This window comes from Lontra canadensis, unplaced genomic scaffold, assembly GCF_010015895.1.
Source record: "Lontra canadensis isolate GAN:19392208 unplaced genomic scaffold, GSC_riverotter_1.0 scaffold189, whole genome shotgun sequence".
In the NCBI taxonomy this organism is placed as follows: domain Eukaryota; kingdom Metazoa; phylum Chordata; class Mammalia; order Carnivora; family Mustelidae; genus Lontra; species Lontra canadensis.
In genome coordinates, this window is record NW_022631183.1 from 1264920 (window position 1) to 1283713 (window position 18794).

The 18794-nt window shown below is 36.6% G+C and overlaps 1 protein-coding gene across 2 annotated transcripts in view; it reads right to left on the reverse strand.

Moving 5' to 3' along the window:
• PFDN1 (prefoldin subunit 1) overlaps positions 1–14207 on the reverse strand; it is a 66837-nt gene extending 52630 nt beyond the window's left edge. For both annotated transcript variants that reach the window (XM_032847513.1, XM_032847512.1), the window contains exons 1-2: positions 14138–14207; positions 11555–11721 (exon numbers count right to left, since the gene is read on the reverse strand). In XM_032847513.1, coding sequence (XP_032703404.1) covers positions 11555–11721; positions 14138–14170 — 200 coding nt within the window. In that variant the 5' untranslated portion in view covers positions 14171–14207. The remainder of the gene's footprint in view (positions 1–11554; positions 11722–14137) is intronic.
• Between the last annotated feature and the right edge of the window lie 4587 nt (positions 14208–18794).

Below are 18794 nucleotides of genomic sequence, written 5' to 3' on the forward strand. Positions count from 1 at the left end.
TAAACTATATTACAAACCTATAGCAATCAAATATAGTACTAGCCTAAAATCATATACAGATCAACAAAACAAAATAGAAACCTCAGAAACAAATCTACATATACATGCTCAATTAATTTACAACAAGGGAACCAAGAATATACAATGAGGAAATGACCGTCTTTTCAATAAATGGTGTTGGGAAAACGGGACAGCCATATGAAAAGAATTAAACTGTAACACTATCTTACAGTATGCACAAAAATCAATTCAAAATGGATTAAAGACTTGAACTTAAGATCTGAACCATAAAACTTCCAGAAGAAAATTTGGGCAACAAATGCAAAAATATGTAAGGGGGACTACATCAAACCAAAAAGCTTCTATGCAGCCAAGAAAATAAATGAAAAGGCAACTTTCAAGTGGGAGAAAATACTTGCAAATCAAATATATGATAGGGTGTTAGGTGCCTCCTTAGCGCAGTAGGCAGCGCGTCAGTCTCACAAATATATGATACGGTGTGAATACCCAAAAAAGATAAAAAAGAACTCTCACAACATAATAAAAAAGAAAACAGCCCTCATTTAACAATGGGCAGAGGATCTAGATACACCTTTTTCCAAAGACAGAGGATGGCCAACATGTACATAAAAAGGTACTCAACATCACTAATCATTAGGGAAATGTAAATCAAACCACAATGAGATATCACCACAAATCTATGAGAATGGCTATTACCAAAACACATGAAATAGCAAGTGTTGGCAAGGACAAGGAGAAAAGGGAAGCTTTGGGCACTGCAGATGGAATTATAAATTGCTGTAAACACTATAAAAAATATTATGGAGGTTCCTCAAAAAGTAAAAATAGAACTACCATATGATCCAACAATTCTAGTTCTGGGTATTTGTCCAAAGAAAATGAAAACACCAATTTGAAAAGATATCCACTCCATGCTCACTGTACCACTATTTACATTAGCCAGGACATGGAAGCAACCTGTGTCCATTAATGGATGGATAAAGAAAATGTGGTATATATACACAATATTATTCATCCTTAAATCCTTGCGTATCTCAGTTGGTTAAGCATCTGACCCTTGATTTCAGCTCAGGTCATGATTTCATGGGTCGTGAGATCCCATCAGGTGTGGAGTTTGCTTAAGATTCCCTCTCCCTCTGCCCTTCCCCCTACCAAGCATTTGTGTGTGCACGTGCTAGCTTGCTCACTCCCTCTAAAAGAAACAAATAACAAAAGGTTGGGGACAAGTTGGAGACAACCTAAAAGAATCAATGTCAAAGTGGAACTATTTGAGCAACAAAATAACGTAGTTTCAGATTATAATCCAGAAATAGAGCACCCAGACCTGCCATACCTTAGGCAAAAGAAATCTGCAGAATACAGTACGCTCAAATCTAACTCTGAGAGATGCTGCTACATCTTAGTACTATACTGTGTTCCCCTCATCAACTACTATATCCCTAAATACACACACCCCTTCCTCTTCTCTTCCAGGACCAGTATTTAAGCATTACGGAAGGCTATCTACTAAGCAATCTCTACCCAAAGTCCCTCCAAGAACTCAATTATTTTCAAGGCTTCAACTCGGCTAATGGCCCACAAAATAAAATCACTCCCATCACCTGGACTATCTCTGCATCATCTGTCATTTCTAATTGTATGTTCCACATCTCAAGCTCAACATGTCCCAAATTAAACTCCTTTTACCTACCCATACCAACATTCCCTAAAAGCAGTTTTCCCATTTCAACTTCAGCTATCAACACCACTTGTCCACTCACCTAAGTCTCAAACCTGCAAATATCTATCTTCTTTGTACCTTCTATATTCCCAATATATCACTGACTCATCATTTTCTTTCATACTGATTCTTTTCCTCTCCATCCACTTCTGCCACCTTAACTTATGCCCTTATCATTACACTCCTGAATTATATCAATAGCTTCCTTCTGTATTCCCTGATTAAACTCTAATTCATCCTACATATATTACCAACAGTTTTCATGTAGCTAGCCCTCCACTATTGGTCACTGTAAAAATACTTGCTGATGATTTTAGTAGACACTACTGGTTGGCTATCCAATATCCATTCTTCTTCTTTGTTGATAGAACCCAAATTTTGTTCAGAGACCCTCAACTACCCCAAGTGACTCAGGGAAGTGAATCCCGGGGTGAATCTTAATTGGTCTTACCCAATCATGGCAGTCCCATCCCCCAAAATTTAAGCCTAAGCACGTGGTTCAGTTCTTGTCATGAAATGTGAGAGGTGGCCCTTTTGAAGATTTCTGGGAAAGATTTCTTTGCTCCTACAAATGTGACATAGAAAACATGATACTTTCTACCTCCAGATGTTGTCACATCTGAATGAGGTATTTGGAACTCCTACAGCCAACCTGGAAGATAAAGCTGGCAAGCACAAAGAGGGCAGAGGCAAGAGTAAAGAAGTAAAACTGCAGCTCAGCATAGGAAGCCTGATACACACAACACTGATAAATCTCAGAAGCATTGGGCTTAATGAAAGAAACCATGCAAAGGAGTACATTCTACAATGATTATACACATACACACACACACACACACACACACACACACACATATTCCATATGAAGTTCTAAAATACGCAAAATTAATCTACATTGATATAAATCAGATTATCAACTGGCTAGAGAACTTGGGGGAGGGAAGAAATGACTTGGGAGAAGAAGGAATTTTTGACAAAAATGTTCTATTATGACTGGAGTGATAGTTACAGTTGTCAAAATTCATCTAACTGTATTCTTAAAAATGAGTATCTTACTATAGATGTTATTTCAATAAAGTTTACTTAAGAAAAATGGATAATTAGTACTACGGTATGCCAGATGGTTATGCATGCTATAGAGAAAAATAGACAACAAAGGAGAGTACAAGAGGCAAGAGACTGGGGGTCAAAGTAAGTACACAATTTTAAATAGGATGGTTATATAGGCCTTTTTAATAAAGGCCTCAAGGAAGAGAAAGGTGTACAGGAGACATATTGAAGAAGGCAACTCCAAACAGAGAGATCAGCAACTGCAGAGCCCTTCTTTTTCAATAATAATCATCTGAAGGTTCTGACTACAGTGATCAAACATGTTTTGAAAGGATCACTCTGGGCACTCAGTTGAGAACACCTATAAAGTGGTAAGGATGAAAGCAGGGAGTCCAGATAGGAAGCTCTGCAATATGATGGTAGCTGAGATCAGGGTAGTGGTTAATAGAAATGTTCAGGTTCTGGACCAAAGTTAAAGATAGTCTTTGCTAATGGACTGAGTGTCAGACTGAAAGAGAGGAGTCAAGGATGACTATAACATGTGCAAGGACCGAAAGCCATCTACTGAAATGAAGAAGACTGTAGGGAGGAACTGGTTTACTTGTGAACAGTGAGAATTTTATTTTGGTCAAGTTAATTTTAAGATGCTTATTAGACCGTCAAATGGAGAATAAAGGAGGCAGGTGGATATACAAGTTTGGAGTTCAGGGAAGGGGTCTAAGCTAAAGATAAAAATCTGGGAGTTGCCAGCATATAAAAAGGCACTTAAAGAGATAAGCCTCGATGAGATCACTAAGAGACTGAGTATAGACAAGAGAAAAGAAATTTAAAAAGCTGAGCCTAAGTGCAATCTAAAATTTGGAAATGGGGGTGGGGGTGGGGGCAGGTGTTGCCTGGGTGGCTCAGTCATTAAGTCTGTCTTCAGCTCAGGTCATTATCCCAGGGTCCTGGGATGGAGCCCAGCTTCAAGCCCAGCATGAGGCTCCCTGCTCAGCAGGAAGCCTTCTTCTCCCTCTTCCAATCCCCCTGCTTCTGTTCCTGCTCTCACTGTCTCTCTCTCTGTCAAAATAAATAAAGTCTCAAAAAAAAAAAAAAAATTGGAAATGGGAAAGAAAAAGAAACCGTAAAGGAGAATGAGAAGGAATGGCCGGTAAAATAAAAGGAAAACCAAGAGGTGATATCCTAGAAGCCAAAGGAAGAAAAGGCTTCAACGGGAAGCAAGACCATCGGGAATAAATGCTACTGATAGGTCAAATTAAATGAGGACTGAGAATTCACTGGAATTATTAGAGGACCAATGTCCCTTCAGGAACCCAGGTCCATGTAAATATCTCTTCTTCTAGATGAGTAACTCACACACTGCTAGGTTCAATTTGTACTAATTAGAAATCACTGTGTATTTTTAATTTGTACTAATTAGAAATCACTGTGTATTTTTAAATCAAACTATCACTCCTAAAATGGAAGCAGTAGTATGTTAATCTATTTTAAACACGATGTTTATTTTTGGTCACTATTTGGTATTCTAAGTATTCTGGTAAATAATCACCTCTGATGTTTACCACTTTTATTCTAGCCTCATCAAACCCCAAACATATCCACATATAATCATCAAGATTTGCTACAACTTTTTCCAAGATATGATATTTTACTAGAAGGTTAAAATGTAACACCGAAACATAACCACTGGATATTAAAAATTACTATCCAGTGAGTACTGAAGGACATAAACAGAAGACTCCTGGTACAAAAGCAGAAAAGTCAGAGGAATATAAATATATTTTGCCACAAATGCAAGACTCCGTCAAATACACATACAGGATGTATACTGTGATTCAAATCTTTTCACCCTGAGCCAAACAATGTAAAAGGCTCAGTTTAGGGCAGTCATGTTCTTATTTAAAGATACATTTTTAATACTGGACTCTTGCTGCTGTGCAAATTTTGATATGAGAACATTTCAACTCCTCTTCAAAGCCAGGGGAACAGTGTCTTCCAAATAATCTGGTCCATTTCAAGGTAGCTGACCTTCCCCAAAACAAGAGATAGTAATGAGAGTTCCTGGCCGGTACAATAAGCAAACATTCCCTCAGACATGTCTATTCGAACTTAAATGCTAAAAATAAATTGAGCATACATTCTTCACAAAACCACATGCACTAATGGTGCATGCAACAAACTGCAATCCTAATCATTCCTTCTGGGCAAAGGGTATTTGTAGCTCACAGCCATTCTTGATACAAGGAATTAGAAAGAATACTAAGAAGTTACTCTCAAGTGTATGTTCACATACACAGACTGACTTTCATCTTCTAGGTCAATATTTTTTTGAGCTCCTTTTGGATGTTTCAGTAAGCAGATTATGTTCCTTGACACAACCATTTCAGTCCTCTCTCAAAAAGATTAGATAGCAAGTTGTTCCTAAATTTGCCATTATGAGATAAGTGGCAGCTAAAATCAGAAAATTCTTGGTACAGCTTAAAACTGATTATTTTTCATTTCAGAGAAATTCAGCTGAAGTCAGTTGCAGCAAACAATTCCCCAATGACAAAGTAAAGTTCAAGGTTAATGCTACCTTAATTTTTATTTACATAGGAACAACAAGGTAATGGTACTTTTCACCCTTCCCTCAGTTTACTAAATCAATCCTTATCACCAACTGGAATACACTGTAGTATCCTCTTGTGTTGCTGAGTAATTGCTACTTTCATGCAACAAAAGCAGGTCTTGTTTAATCCTTTGCCAGTTTAAAAAAAAAAAAAAAATGTCAGTCCTTTTGATGTCAGGAAATGCAAAAGCCAAGTCCTCCAAGTAACCAAATGAATCAATTACATTTACATTTTTAAATCAAGTTCCAGCCTAAAATAAGTAACCCTACAAGGACACATTAAATAAAAATTTTATTTTAGCATGTTTGTACATCCCAAGGTAAGTATAACAGACTTCTTTTCCTTTTTTACAATAAACTCCTAATTAGCACAACAATTTTTGAAACTAATTTCCTGTGTTTCAGTGAGACAGCCTGGATTCTGGACAACATGGGAGGGGAAGAAGGGAAAGAATTATTAAAAATACTCCTCTAAAAAAAAAAAAAAAACATAGCTATGTAATTCCTACGCAAATGTTTGTTAACTTCCCCCGGCACAAAAACAGTGATGTCATTCTACATAGCCATACAGCAGTTATAATCAACACTTGAGTTTTTAAATCATTGACAACTTAAGGAAATTAAGAATATTACTCAAAAATCTCCTCTCCCTAGAGTACCACATCTGTGAAAGAGGAGAGTGTGCCCATCTGGGGTCATATACACACTCATAATCAACAAGACTGAAGTCATTTTTCCCTGCACAACAGAAAAGTTTTTTTTTCCCTTTAGAACTCTGAGCAATGTAAGTCAGGACTTTAAATGGCTCCGTATAAAAACACAAAAAGGATGGGTCACATTCTATTAGTAAAAGCAGTTCAACATCAGGAACTCCTCCTCCTTTAAAATGAAATCTAAAAAAAAAAACAAAATAATTTTCAAAGGTAATTAGAACTCTTTAGTTATCTTTGCTTCATTTTTTCCTAAAAAACAGATTACTACCTTTAAAAAGAGTATACAAGGAGCTGATAAATTTGTACCTGCAGTGTGCTCTCACAACAAAAGTAATGTGCACTTTTTTCTTACAGCAAGCACTAAATAAAATATCCAAACTCAATTCCAGTAAGAACAATACCTAACAATTTTTACTATAACATCAACAATATTTACTGCACCAAGATTTGTGGTTTATTTCTTAATCTAGTACAACTATTTTGTCAGCTTTAAAATCACCCCAAATTGACTGGAATACCAACTCTACAGCTACACGAAATCATAAAATTGTTGCAAAACTTGAGGCACCATGACTATGTCCCTTTCTATTAATATTTAACATAACGAAACACAGAAAGAGCAAATATTTCAACCTGGCTTCAGATTACAGGTTAACATCCAAACTAACAAAATCACAACAAAAGCAACACAGTATTCTAAACAAAGGGCATTTCAAACAAGCTGTCATGGAGACTTCAGATTACTACATCCTAAATAGTTGAAAAGTTGCTCAACCATTTAGATTTTTGTTGCTGATGTTAATTTGTTACCTATCAGGAATATATCTACTGTTTTTACTTTCTACCTGTGCCACATTTATCTTAGGTTTTACATTTCTGGATCTTTCAACCATTGGAGATCAACCATCAGATTACTTCAACAAGTAGAAATAGCAACACCGCTCCCAAACAGCAATTTCTGCATTGCTAGACACTTAACTAGTTGGTAGATTTATACCATTGTTCATTCTTAGTTCCTTAAATGTAAAAAATACCCACAGAATGGTGGCATACCCCTAAATTGGTTTAAATATGGTACAAAGTTATTTTTGGTTAGGTTCAAGTTTTAAAAAGGTACTAATCATTCTTCTCAAAGGCTAATCTACTCAAGTTCCTCCCATATTAAAAAAATTAAAAGCTTAATTTGTCCCTTTGGAAAAAAAGTTTATGTAATGCTCCAGTAAAAGGACATTAAAATTACAGAATAATAAACCTGACATCAGGGTCAGGATCATACCTACTGTTAATAAAAGTAAGTCTGACATTTATTCTAATTATGGTCCTTTCAAATACCAGCATGGTTAAATGTCCTTTACATGCACTTTCAAATGTAATTCTTATTTTTAAAAAACTCTTATTTTCTAATGTGCAAAGTAAAAGGGAAGAAAACCCCCATAAACCATTATAAACTGGTTCTTATTCAGGAAAAAAAAAAAAAAAGATACAAGAAACATTCATGTAGTATTTGAGGACTATGTCTATTCCCTCCTTGCATGCTAGAAAGATGCAAAGACAAACACTTGCAACTATTCAGACAGATCATTCCACAGTTGTAACTTTCATCATAGTTCTCAAAGCAGTATGGTGAGGTCAGCTCACAAACAGCTTAAGTAGCCAAACTAGAAATTGGTGGTAGTAGTATCAGGCTACTTAACAGCCTCTCCAAAGAATATGAAGTAAGAGAACTAAAATGTGCTGGAAACATGCCAAGTGACTGGACGGACTATAGCTTTGAGCAACGAATACGCAGAGCTTATAGTATATAGCAATTCACGCCTTGTTTAAAACTAAAATTAGCCATATATAAGAGGTATTTAACACTACCAAATTTCTCCATACTTGTGATTTGAAAGACATCTAGGCTGGCAAGATTTGTTAAACTAAATACATAACCTGTAAAGGAAAATCTGATTTCTATCCTATATGAAAATGAGAAAGGTAAAAAAAATACGATTATATTGATATTATTCTGCACAGAATAGCCTTTATTCTTTAAGGATTATACTGCCCTCTGCATAATTCTAAAGGCTTAGGTTCTTCTATTCCATCAATTCTGAATGAACATCTCTGCAAATGGTTGGCATTTAGAATTAGTCAACTTTCTCAGTAGATGTAATAAAGAATTAATCCTGTCCAATCAAAGAACATAATTTTGGTGAAAAACAACTCCTCTGACCTTAATCAAAACACATTACTTTTACAATTTCACCTCTGCTGGAATATTTTAAAACAGAAGAAAGTCTAATTCTTAATTGTCCAACTTTCCAAACATATTTTCTTTCTAAAGAAATAAAAGAAAATGCAGTTATTTTAGGCAAGAGAAAGAATCCTATTCATTTCAAATCAAGACACATTTAACACCTATTTTGTGCCAGACATTATGGTGAGAACTGAGGAAACAAACATAAATCTGTATATGGTCTCACAGAGCTGACGATCTAGTTGAGGAAAATGACCCACTTAGAAATCAATCATCTCTCTCTCTGCTGTACTAGTCACATGAACAAAAGCTCTTGTATCACCCAGAAGTGTGAGTAAGTCCGCCATGGAGGACAGAAAAAAATCTTCAGAGAAGATGAGCTATGTCTCAAAGGATAAGAATTTCACAAGAGAAAGGGAATACTTCAGGCCAAGGACAGAATGAGCAAAAGCAAAAAGGCACAAAAATGTGTGTGACAAAGCCCTGTGACAAAAGCAGGGACAACTATTTCTGGAACGTGTGCTACTTAATACTCTTCTACCTTCACCCACGACAGCCATTACTAATCAACTAAAACATGTTTAAAGCCCACATGAACTCAAACTCAACAGATAACCCAAAATCAAAGCAAGAAGTCCATGACATGAAATTTATGTGCTATTCTGAGCGTGGGAACAGAAGGTGGCAGGACTTGAGGGTAGGGGGATACATTAAGGACAGATTATGAATGAACATGACTGCTAGGATAACAAGTACAGATTTTATCCTGTGGACAATAGATCAAAGAATTTTATGAAAAATACAGATGTGATCAATTCTGGCAGAAGTATGAAGACTGTATCTGGACAGAGAGAATAAAGACAGAAAGAACAATTAAGATACTATTGCAATAATCCAGACAAGATATGATGAGGCCTGAATTTCAGTGATGGCACAAATCTACTGCAGATTCTGAAACAAAAACAGAGTGTTTTGGCTTTTATAATTCATGGTTTTAAAACAAACGTTTGAGGGACGCCTGGGTGGCTCAGTTGGTTAAGCAGCTGCCTTCGGCTCAGGTCATGATCCCAGCGTGCTGGGATCGAGTCCCACATCGGGCTCCTTGCTCGTCAGGGAGCCTGCTTCTCCCTCTGCCTGCCATTCTGTCTGCCGGTGCTCGCTCTCTCTCCCTCTCTCTCTCTGACAAATAAATAAATAAAATCTTTAAAAAAAAAATTTAAATTAAAAAAAAAATAAAACAAACGCTTGAGAAAAATTAGTATTCTAATTAGAATTCCCAAATAATACTCAAAAAGGAAGGGACAAATTAAAATTAAGATAAAGACTGGAACTAAAGAAGTGAATCACAATGATACTCAAGATTACTCAAGACTATAAATTCAGAAATAGTTATTTCAGGTTTAGCATCAAGAAGAACATCCATCTTCATGACCAGACTAATACTTAGACTAATACTCAGCAAGTCTTTTCTTCCGGAGGGCACTAATACTCTAGCCAAACAACAAACACAATTCACCTTAAATGCCCCTTAAATGCAGGGTCTAATTTGCACCCCAGTGGGATGCAAAAAGCATAAAAGTCAAATTGAAAGCCAAAGTTTGAAACTATGTAGGTTCTACTTTATCCAACACTTAAAACTATGTATTTCTTTTACATGAAATAAATCTTCCGGAAATACTACTGCTGTTGTACTGTTAAGGAATCATATCCTAGCCTTTTAATTCTAGACTTCTTCACATGGAATACAACCTATTTGTAGCACTTAGGGCAGTATGCAAAAAAAGCAACTACCCTAGCACTTCTGCACAATGTTTAGTAAATTATTTTGATTAAAACTAACAACTTCATTATAGCTCAAAAGGCCAAAGACAGTCAAAAAAGTTTTTCTATTTTTGGAAAAAGAGATTCTTTAACTGTTGCAAAGGCTAATGCTCTGACAGGATATCCAGGTGCAACATGTTAACAAACATGATGGAAAAGCAAGCATAACTGTTTTAACACAGAAGGGTATTCACATTAAGGATAAAATTACCCTGTAGTGAATGCCAACAATGCACCTCATACTACATAGATAGTCAAGGGTTCTACTTTGTTACCATTCCAGCTCTTTCATGTCCCAGTAAGCAAACCCTCAAAGTGGGACTCTCTTCCTCTAAAAATAAGCTAAAATGAAAAATATGAACTATAGAGATAAAATTTATTTGTGATATATTGTTTATCCTGAGAAAACAAATCACATTAAGTTTATCATAATCTATCTCTTTTCCAGAAAGAAATGGAGTAGCTAGTCATGAGCAGGGCCCACTTCTCATGTCATTCCAAAGCCATTACTAAATGTTACACATGTTATGCTTCCCTCAAATCAATCACAAAACAAGTCATCCTAAGACTGAGGTCAAATTCCATTCAACTAAAAGATCTCCAAACTTGAAGTAACGGTCCACTTACTAAATAATATTCAAAGACCAAATTCCAGAAAAACCCTCTTGTACCTCCCCCACTTAAAACAAACAAACAAAAAAATCAGTCTTCCCCTTTTAGCTCATTGTAATGGAATGTGACCTGTAGTTAGGGGCTTTTCCATTCCTTATTTGCTGCTTAGAGAAGGCGAAGCAGATCTATTCTCCCTCACAAGGGTACTATATTTCTTAAAAGAAAAAAAGTGCAGTGTGGGTGGTTAATGATAATTACAACTAGAACAAGCAAAAGGTAAATTGGTTTACTTGATTTCTCATGTATGATAGGATGAGTTTATTTTTTTTTAGGATGAGTTTATTTAAATGATAAATGAATCTATTTTTATTTTACAACACCAGTCAAACATTTAAAAGATGAAGGATTTGTATGACTCCTAATAAACCAGATAGGATAGGGGAAGTTAAAACTACAACTACTTAAATAAATCTTCACACACAAAATTACTATAAACATCTTTTCATGACAAATCATATTTTTGTCATTAAAGTTACACACTTAAGTACCTACCTGATCATAGAGAGAAGAACAGGAAAATATTTAAGAAATGTACTTCAAAGTCTAAAATTAAACACATCTACCTGGGGTTCAGCTAGCATTTTTTAAAAGGAGGTTTTGACTAGATGATCCTTACAACTACTATGATACTTTAACCCAAGTTTTGAAATGAACAAATTCTAGACAAAAACCCTCCCACAATAAGCCCCTTAAGGATATATTTTACTTACATTCTTCCTACACCTTCATACATGTTAGTCTCATCTACCAAAGTCATAATCTCTGTATCTGTAAGATGTGCATGCTTTTTCGTTCTGTTTAGCTGTTCAATCTGTATGTCTGCAAGCTTCACCTTCTGTTGAGTGTCAATTACTTTGGCCTGAAGCTCTGTGAAGGCCTAATAAAAACAAGTCCTTGATTTAGTGGGTGAAACATGTACAGGAAACACAAGTCAAATCCAAACACATGAAAATAAAGCATGCTAACCAGAGACAAAGTGGTTAAATTTACCGACACAAACATCAGTAAAAGTCAATATAATTGTAAACAATCAAGACACCATACTAAATAATGAACTTAACCTGTTCTCAAAAGATGCAATCTATTTGAAGCAGAACAAATGCATATTAAATAATATATGAAAAAGCAGGTATCCAAGGACTAATAAAAAACAATAAGTGGGAGAGCCAGAGTATGAAACCCCGAGATTCAAAACAAGAACCACAAATGTAAGACTCACTTCATTTGTGTTACATAACTAGGTTTCAAAACACTTTCCCACATTTGTTTGAAATACTAACAAGGGAATACTAATATGAGAACATTAAGGAATATAATAATATCTCATTTACTCTTCTCAATAATCCTATGAGTTAGTGATGGCAGTTTCAACATCACTCTTTACAAGTTAAAGTAAGTAAATTTGTTAAAGAGATAAAAGTGACTTGCACAGGGTTGAACAACTATTAGGTGGAAAGGCAGGTACTTATATCCATTTCTTCCGCCCCCGAGTTCAGGATGTTTCTATTCTACTGCCTACAGTAAACTCAGACTACAAATATTTTTTGAGAAAAAGATAAAAAACAAACAAAAAAAATTCAAAGCAGTGGGAGAACTGTATCTTGATCTTCGTATCTACATACCAAGCCAAATTTGACCCTCATGTGCACTTAACTCAAAGATAAACAATTTTTGGATACTCTTGTTGAAGTGCCTGGAATGACTTTCAGGTGCTGTCAAATTTATGCCTTAATAATAACATTTTTAACTACAATACATGGCAAAGGCTACTAAACATTTTTCTGACTTTGTTCTCCCCTACTAGTAGGTTTCCGAAACTGATTTGGGAAGGCAGGTGCCTGAAATTTCCTATTAGTCTCCAACAACAACAACAACAACAACAACAACAAAAGACCTTATAAAGATATTAGAAGATAAAACCTTTAAACAAGAAGTTTCTTTTTTAGTTAATTTAATTAGCTGTCAAAACTACCCAATTTAAGTTTCCAATCATTTTCTTAGTTTGCATTCATTGTCCAGGGGTTTCTTAATAACAAATTCAAATACTGGGAGGTAAGACCATTCACAGCTGTATTTTATTGTTAGCTCTTTCACTAAACCCTGACTTACATCTCAACTCTTAACAGAAAAAAAAAAAAAAAGTAAATTTTTAGAATTGGTTAAGAATTCTTAAAATGAATTGTTTTGCATGTAAAATTACCTGACCTGTACACACTATGCTAAGGAAGCTGGTGTAGTGCTCAAGCTGAGATATTGCAGCATTAGAAAACATCACCTTAAAGACTAAATTTACAAGTTTCAAAAGAAGACAAAGAGCAAATTACACATAAATATATCCTCAGGGCAATAACAAATAGCTTCATTTATTAGGAGCAACAACTCGCTCAGCTGTCCTATTTCATATGCAAAGCTTGACCAGAAGTATTAAGGCATAAAATTTGCTCTTCTGAAGAACCTAAACTAACAATCAAAACGTGCGGAGAAAGTAGAGAATAGTGGTTTCTAGCTCCAACTTTTGACTAAATCTTCTCTGGAACTCAGTTTCCTTCTCTAGAAAAAGTACAGGTTTAAAGTAGATGAAGTCCAGGATCCTTACCCTTACAACCCTTAGATGGCGAATACGTTGACTAACAGCACATTTATAAGCAACTGTTTGAAGAGAGAAGCCCAATTCCTTCTGATATCGATTTTATCTGGAAAATTTTACGGACCTGTTTTGGGTTTTTTTGACAAGTCCTTCAAGAAAAGGAGAAGGGGGTGGGGGGCCTAGGGCTGGGAGTTAAAGCCCTGATACTAACGTTGCTTTGAAAATAACTTTGAACTTCATGTAGATACTGCGACCTTTCAAAGCACGGGATCGAGAAAAGTGGCGTAAAAACACAGAGTGGACTTGGGAATTTTTAAAGCAAATGAGGATTTAGAATTACAGACGCCTCAGCTCGGGCAAGCGGTCCGCAGGGGCTCGAATATGAAACGCTTACTTCAGGTCTTGCTATGAAACTGAAGCCTCCACACAACGAAACGGCTCTGGAGCTCGGAATGAGAAGACAGGGCAGCTCTTTCCCCGCCAGACTTAAACAGACCAGCCCAACCGCCTCTTACCCAGAAAGAGTTGCTCGCCCCCCAGGCCAACCTAAGGAGACCTAGTCCCGCCTCAGGACTCTGGGAAATCACTCCCCAGTTCCCTGGGGCCTCTTGCCTTCCTCAGGACTCCAGTCTCATTCGATATTCTTATCCACAGTCCCCTTAGCTTCCCAAAGAGAAGCCTGTGGCGGCTCAGGACCCTCCTTTACCTTCTTTAACTCCAGATCCACGGGAGCCGCCATCTTTGTTCACTCGGCGCGCCTGCGCAGTAGGATAGAAAGAGGTGGAGGAGGGGCGCGCCTTGGCGGTTCGACTGTCCCCCTTCCTTCTGCGCCTGCGCACGAGTCGGGCTAGCTGGTCTTCTGAAGTATTACGGATACAGATTACGTCTTCCTCACGTGATCTATCAGGCTGGGCACGCAGATTCTCAGCATGGTTTTAAGCGCTTTGACAAATAGCTTCTTTAGTGCCCGGTGAATAGAGTTGAATGTGCATTGGGCCAAACCTCTTCAGGTGTTCATTACTTCAGCTGGACCCTGTGCTCTCGGGGAAGTAGAAGAATCAGCCTCAGCTTCAGGCATGCCAGTATGGAGAAGTCCAGCAGTTTTAGTAGAAGTGTTCTAACAACGAATTTATTTCTACCGAAATCTCTTGGAAGACCTTCTAGACACAGTGGTTCTCAAGAGGCCAAATTTACTAAACCAATGCAGAATATCTGGGGTGCCTGGATGGCACAGTTGCTTAAAGGTCCTGACTGTTGGTTTCTGCTTGGGTGGTGATCTCAGGGGTCTTGGGATTGAGCCCTGCCTTGGGTTCCCGACTCATCAGGGAGTCTGCTTTGGACTCTACCTCTGTCCCGTTCACGCCTCATGCTTTCTCTCTCAAATAATATTTTGAAGAAATAATAATAATAATACAGATTTTCTGGTCCTCATCCCATACTTAAGTACTGAGAAATCTCTGAAATTGGAGCCCAGAAGTTTGTCTTCCCAAACTCCCTTTATGACGTGATACAAGTCCATCTGCAGACCACATTTTCAGAATCTGCCATAAAAGACCTGGCATTTAAACCAGAAGATGAATGGTAATTAGACTTAAAGAAAAGGAAGAAATGGATGTTTTACCTACTCTAAAAATTTGAGAGAGAGCGGAAAGGGCAGGGAATTTGGAGCCAACTAGATCCGGATTCAAAGTTCACTCTTGTTTGTCTAGTTCTACTTCAGTAGCTGTATGACAGTAGAGTTTGCATCCTCATTTAATTTGAGAGTAACAACATTGACCTCACAGGATTATTTTAGGGAATAAGTAAACTAGGAAAAGCTCCAAACAGAGCATCATGCTCACAGTAGGTACACAATAGTTACAGTTAAGGTGATGTGCTTAGCATTATTATGTCTTTCAAGGTCTAGGAAGCAGGCCACCTCTCCCATTATCTTTTTTGTCTCTTGTATCATTCATCACACATACCAAAAACAATCTTTCCTCTAAAGTCTCTTCAGAACTACATCTGTTCCTTTCTCAGGTACATGATACTTCCCATCTTTAAAAAATAATTTTTTTAAGTTCTTTTTTAAATATTTTATCTACTTATTTGTCAGGGAGAGAGAGAGCACAAGCAGGGGGATTGGCAGGCAGAGGGAGAAGCAGTCTCCTTGCTGAGGAAGGAGTTTGATGTAGGACTCTGTCTCAGGACCCTGGAATCATAACCTGAACTGAAAGCAGACGCTTAACCAACTGAGCCACCCAGGTGTACCCACACACACACAAAAAAAATTCTTATTAACTGTAATTTCTGGAAATCAAGAACTACGGAGTAATAGCTCTTCCTTTTATACCCAGAATACCAATTACAGTACTTCACAGGGAATAAATACAAAATAAACACTCAGTAAGAATGAATGCTTCAGAAGAAAACCAATCATTTCTTTCTAATTTGGCAAAGAAAAGAAAGGTCTAATTCTCCTCTGGGATCTTCTTAGAATTTCATTATAGTTAATAATGACTGAACATCAAATTCATTAATTATAGTTAATAAATAAGGACTGAATATCAAAATTCAAAGTAACGTACACTTTCCTGTACATTACCTCGTGAGATTTTAAAACACTCCTCATAGAGGTGTATGTAGTGTCCAAGTTAGAATCATAGGCTAAGGTGTCAGACAACCTGGGTTCAAATACTGCCTGCGCTATTTAAGAGTGGTGGGACCTTAAGAAAGAATCTTCTCTCTGATTTTTGTTATTGTTCCTTTTTACATACCACTCCTTCCTCCTGAGTTTAATTTCCTTCCTGATGAAATAAATCCTTTAGTAGATTCTTTCTGGAAGAGTCTTAGAGAGTAAACTTTTAGCCTTGTGTGATGGGTTTGATTGTGTCCCCCATCCCAAAAAAAGATGAGTTGAAGTACATCCAAATGTCATCTATTTGAAAATCAAGACTTTATAGAGGTAATCAAGATAAAATAAGGTTTTTGGGGTGGCCCTAATCCAATATGTCTTAGTCCTTCAGGCTGCTGTAACAAAATACCACAGACTGGATGGCTTATATAAACAGCAAGGGTTTATTTCTCATAGTTCTGGAGACTGGAAGTTCAAGATCAGAGTGCCAGCATGGTTGAATGAGGGCCTTATTCTGGGTTACAGACTTCTGACCTCTTGCTGTATTCTCACAAGAAAGAATGAAAGATCTCTATAGGGTCTCTTTTATAAAAGCATCAATCCCATTCATAAGGGTTCCATTCTCAAGACTTAAGCACTTCCCAAAGGTCCCACCTGTTAATGCCATTACCTTTGTGGGTTAGGATTTCAACATATGAATTTGGGGGTACACAACATTTATACCATAGCACAATATGACTCCTAAAAAGGGGAAATTTAGACACAAAGAGACTTCACAGAAAGAGGGCTATATGAAGAGACAGGAAAATGACATGTGAAGACTCTTAGTTATACTTCAGGCTATCAGAAGCTGAAAAAGGCAAGAAGCCCTCTATTGCTTTTAGAGGGACAATGGCAAATGTCAACATCTTGATTTTGGTCTTCTAGATTCTAAAACTATAAGAAAATAAATTTCTGTTGTCTTAAGCTACCCAGTTTGTAGTACGTGTTATGGCAGCCTTATGAAAGTAAGACACTTTATATATGTAAAATTGTTTTAATTTCACCCTTAATTTGAAATGACAGAATAGCTGTGTATAGAATTACAGATTGACAATTTCAGACATTTTTCTTTCCATAGTCTTCTGGCTTTCATACACTGATTAAAAGTTCCGGTCAGCCTGCTTTTCATGATTTTGTTAAAAACTGTCTTTTCTCTGGTGTCTTTTAAGATATTCACATTGTTCAAGGTTCTGCCCTTTTACATGTATGTGTTCTTTATTTTTCCTGTTTGGGACATAATACACTTCTTTAATCTGAGGATTCATGCTAATGCTGAAAAATGTTCAACCAGTAACTCATGGAATATTGGTTTTCCACCATTTTTGTCATTATTCCTAACTAGAACCCCTATTAGAAATATGTTGAGGGCGCCTGGGTGGCTCAGTGTGTTAAGCCGCTGCCTTCAGCTCAGGTCATGATCTCAGGGTCCTGGGATCGAGTCCCTCATTGGGCTTTCTGTTCAGCAGGGAGCCTGCTTCCCTCTCTCTCTCTGCCTGCCTCTCTGCCTACCTGTGATCTCTCTCTGTCAAATAAATAAATAAAATCTTTAAAAAAAAAGAATATGTTGAATCATCTATATCTCTTAACCTCTATTTTATACTAAATATTTCCCCATGCTGAAATATGGTCCTCATATTTACTCAATTTTCTCATTTACTTGATTTACTCAATTTTCTCCACTAATTTACTAACTTCTCTTTTCAACTATGTCTAGTTTACTATTTATAATAAGTATAAAATATATATATTTTTTTCTTTGTCCCAAATGTGCCAAGACCATTCAATGTGCAAAAGGTCAATCTTTTCTACAAACGATACTGGGGAAAATATATAATGATATAAACCTATGTAAAGAAATAAGAAAAAACTCAAATAAACAATCTAACCTTATACCTAAAGGAACTATGAAAGCCCAAGATGGAAGGAAATAACAGAAGGAAGGACATAATTAGGTCAGAGCAGAAATAAATGACAGAAGGGCACCTGGCCTGCTCCGTTGGAACAACATACAACTCTTAATCTTGGGGTCATGGGTTCAAGTCCCATGGGAGGCATAGGGTTTGCTTTTAAATAAATAAATAAATAAATAAATAAATAAATAATAGAAGATTTAAAAAAAATAAATGACTGAGACAAAAAAAAAAGAACAATTGATGAAATCAAGAGCTTGTTTTTTGAAAGATAAACAAAACTGATAAACCCCTAGCCAGACTCATCAAGGAAATGAAGAGAAAGGACTCAAATAAATAAAATCAGAAACAAAAGTGGAAAAGTAACAACTGACACTGCAGAAATACAAAGAATAATAAGAAAGTACAATGAAAAATAGCCACATACGGAAGAGTGAAACTGGACCATTTCCTTACACCACACACAAAAATAGTCTCAAAATGGATGAAAGACCTAAATGTTAGATAGAAATCCATCAAAGTCCTAGAGGAGAACAGGCAGCAACTTCTGTGACCTCGACCACAGCAACTTCTTGCTAGACACATCTCCAAAGGCAAGGGAAACAAAGTTAAAAAATGAACTATTGGAACTATCTTGATGAACTATTCATCAAGATAAAAAGCTTTTGCACAACAAAGAAAACAGTCGACAAAACCAAAAGACAACTGACAGAATGGGAGACGATATTTGCAATTATCTTATCAGATAAAGGGCTAGTATCCAAAATCTATAAAGCACTTATCAAACTCAAAACCCA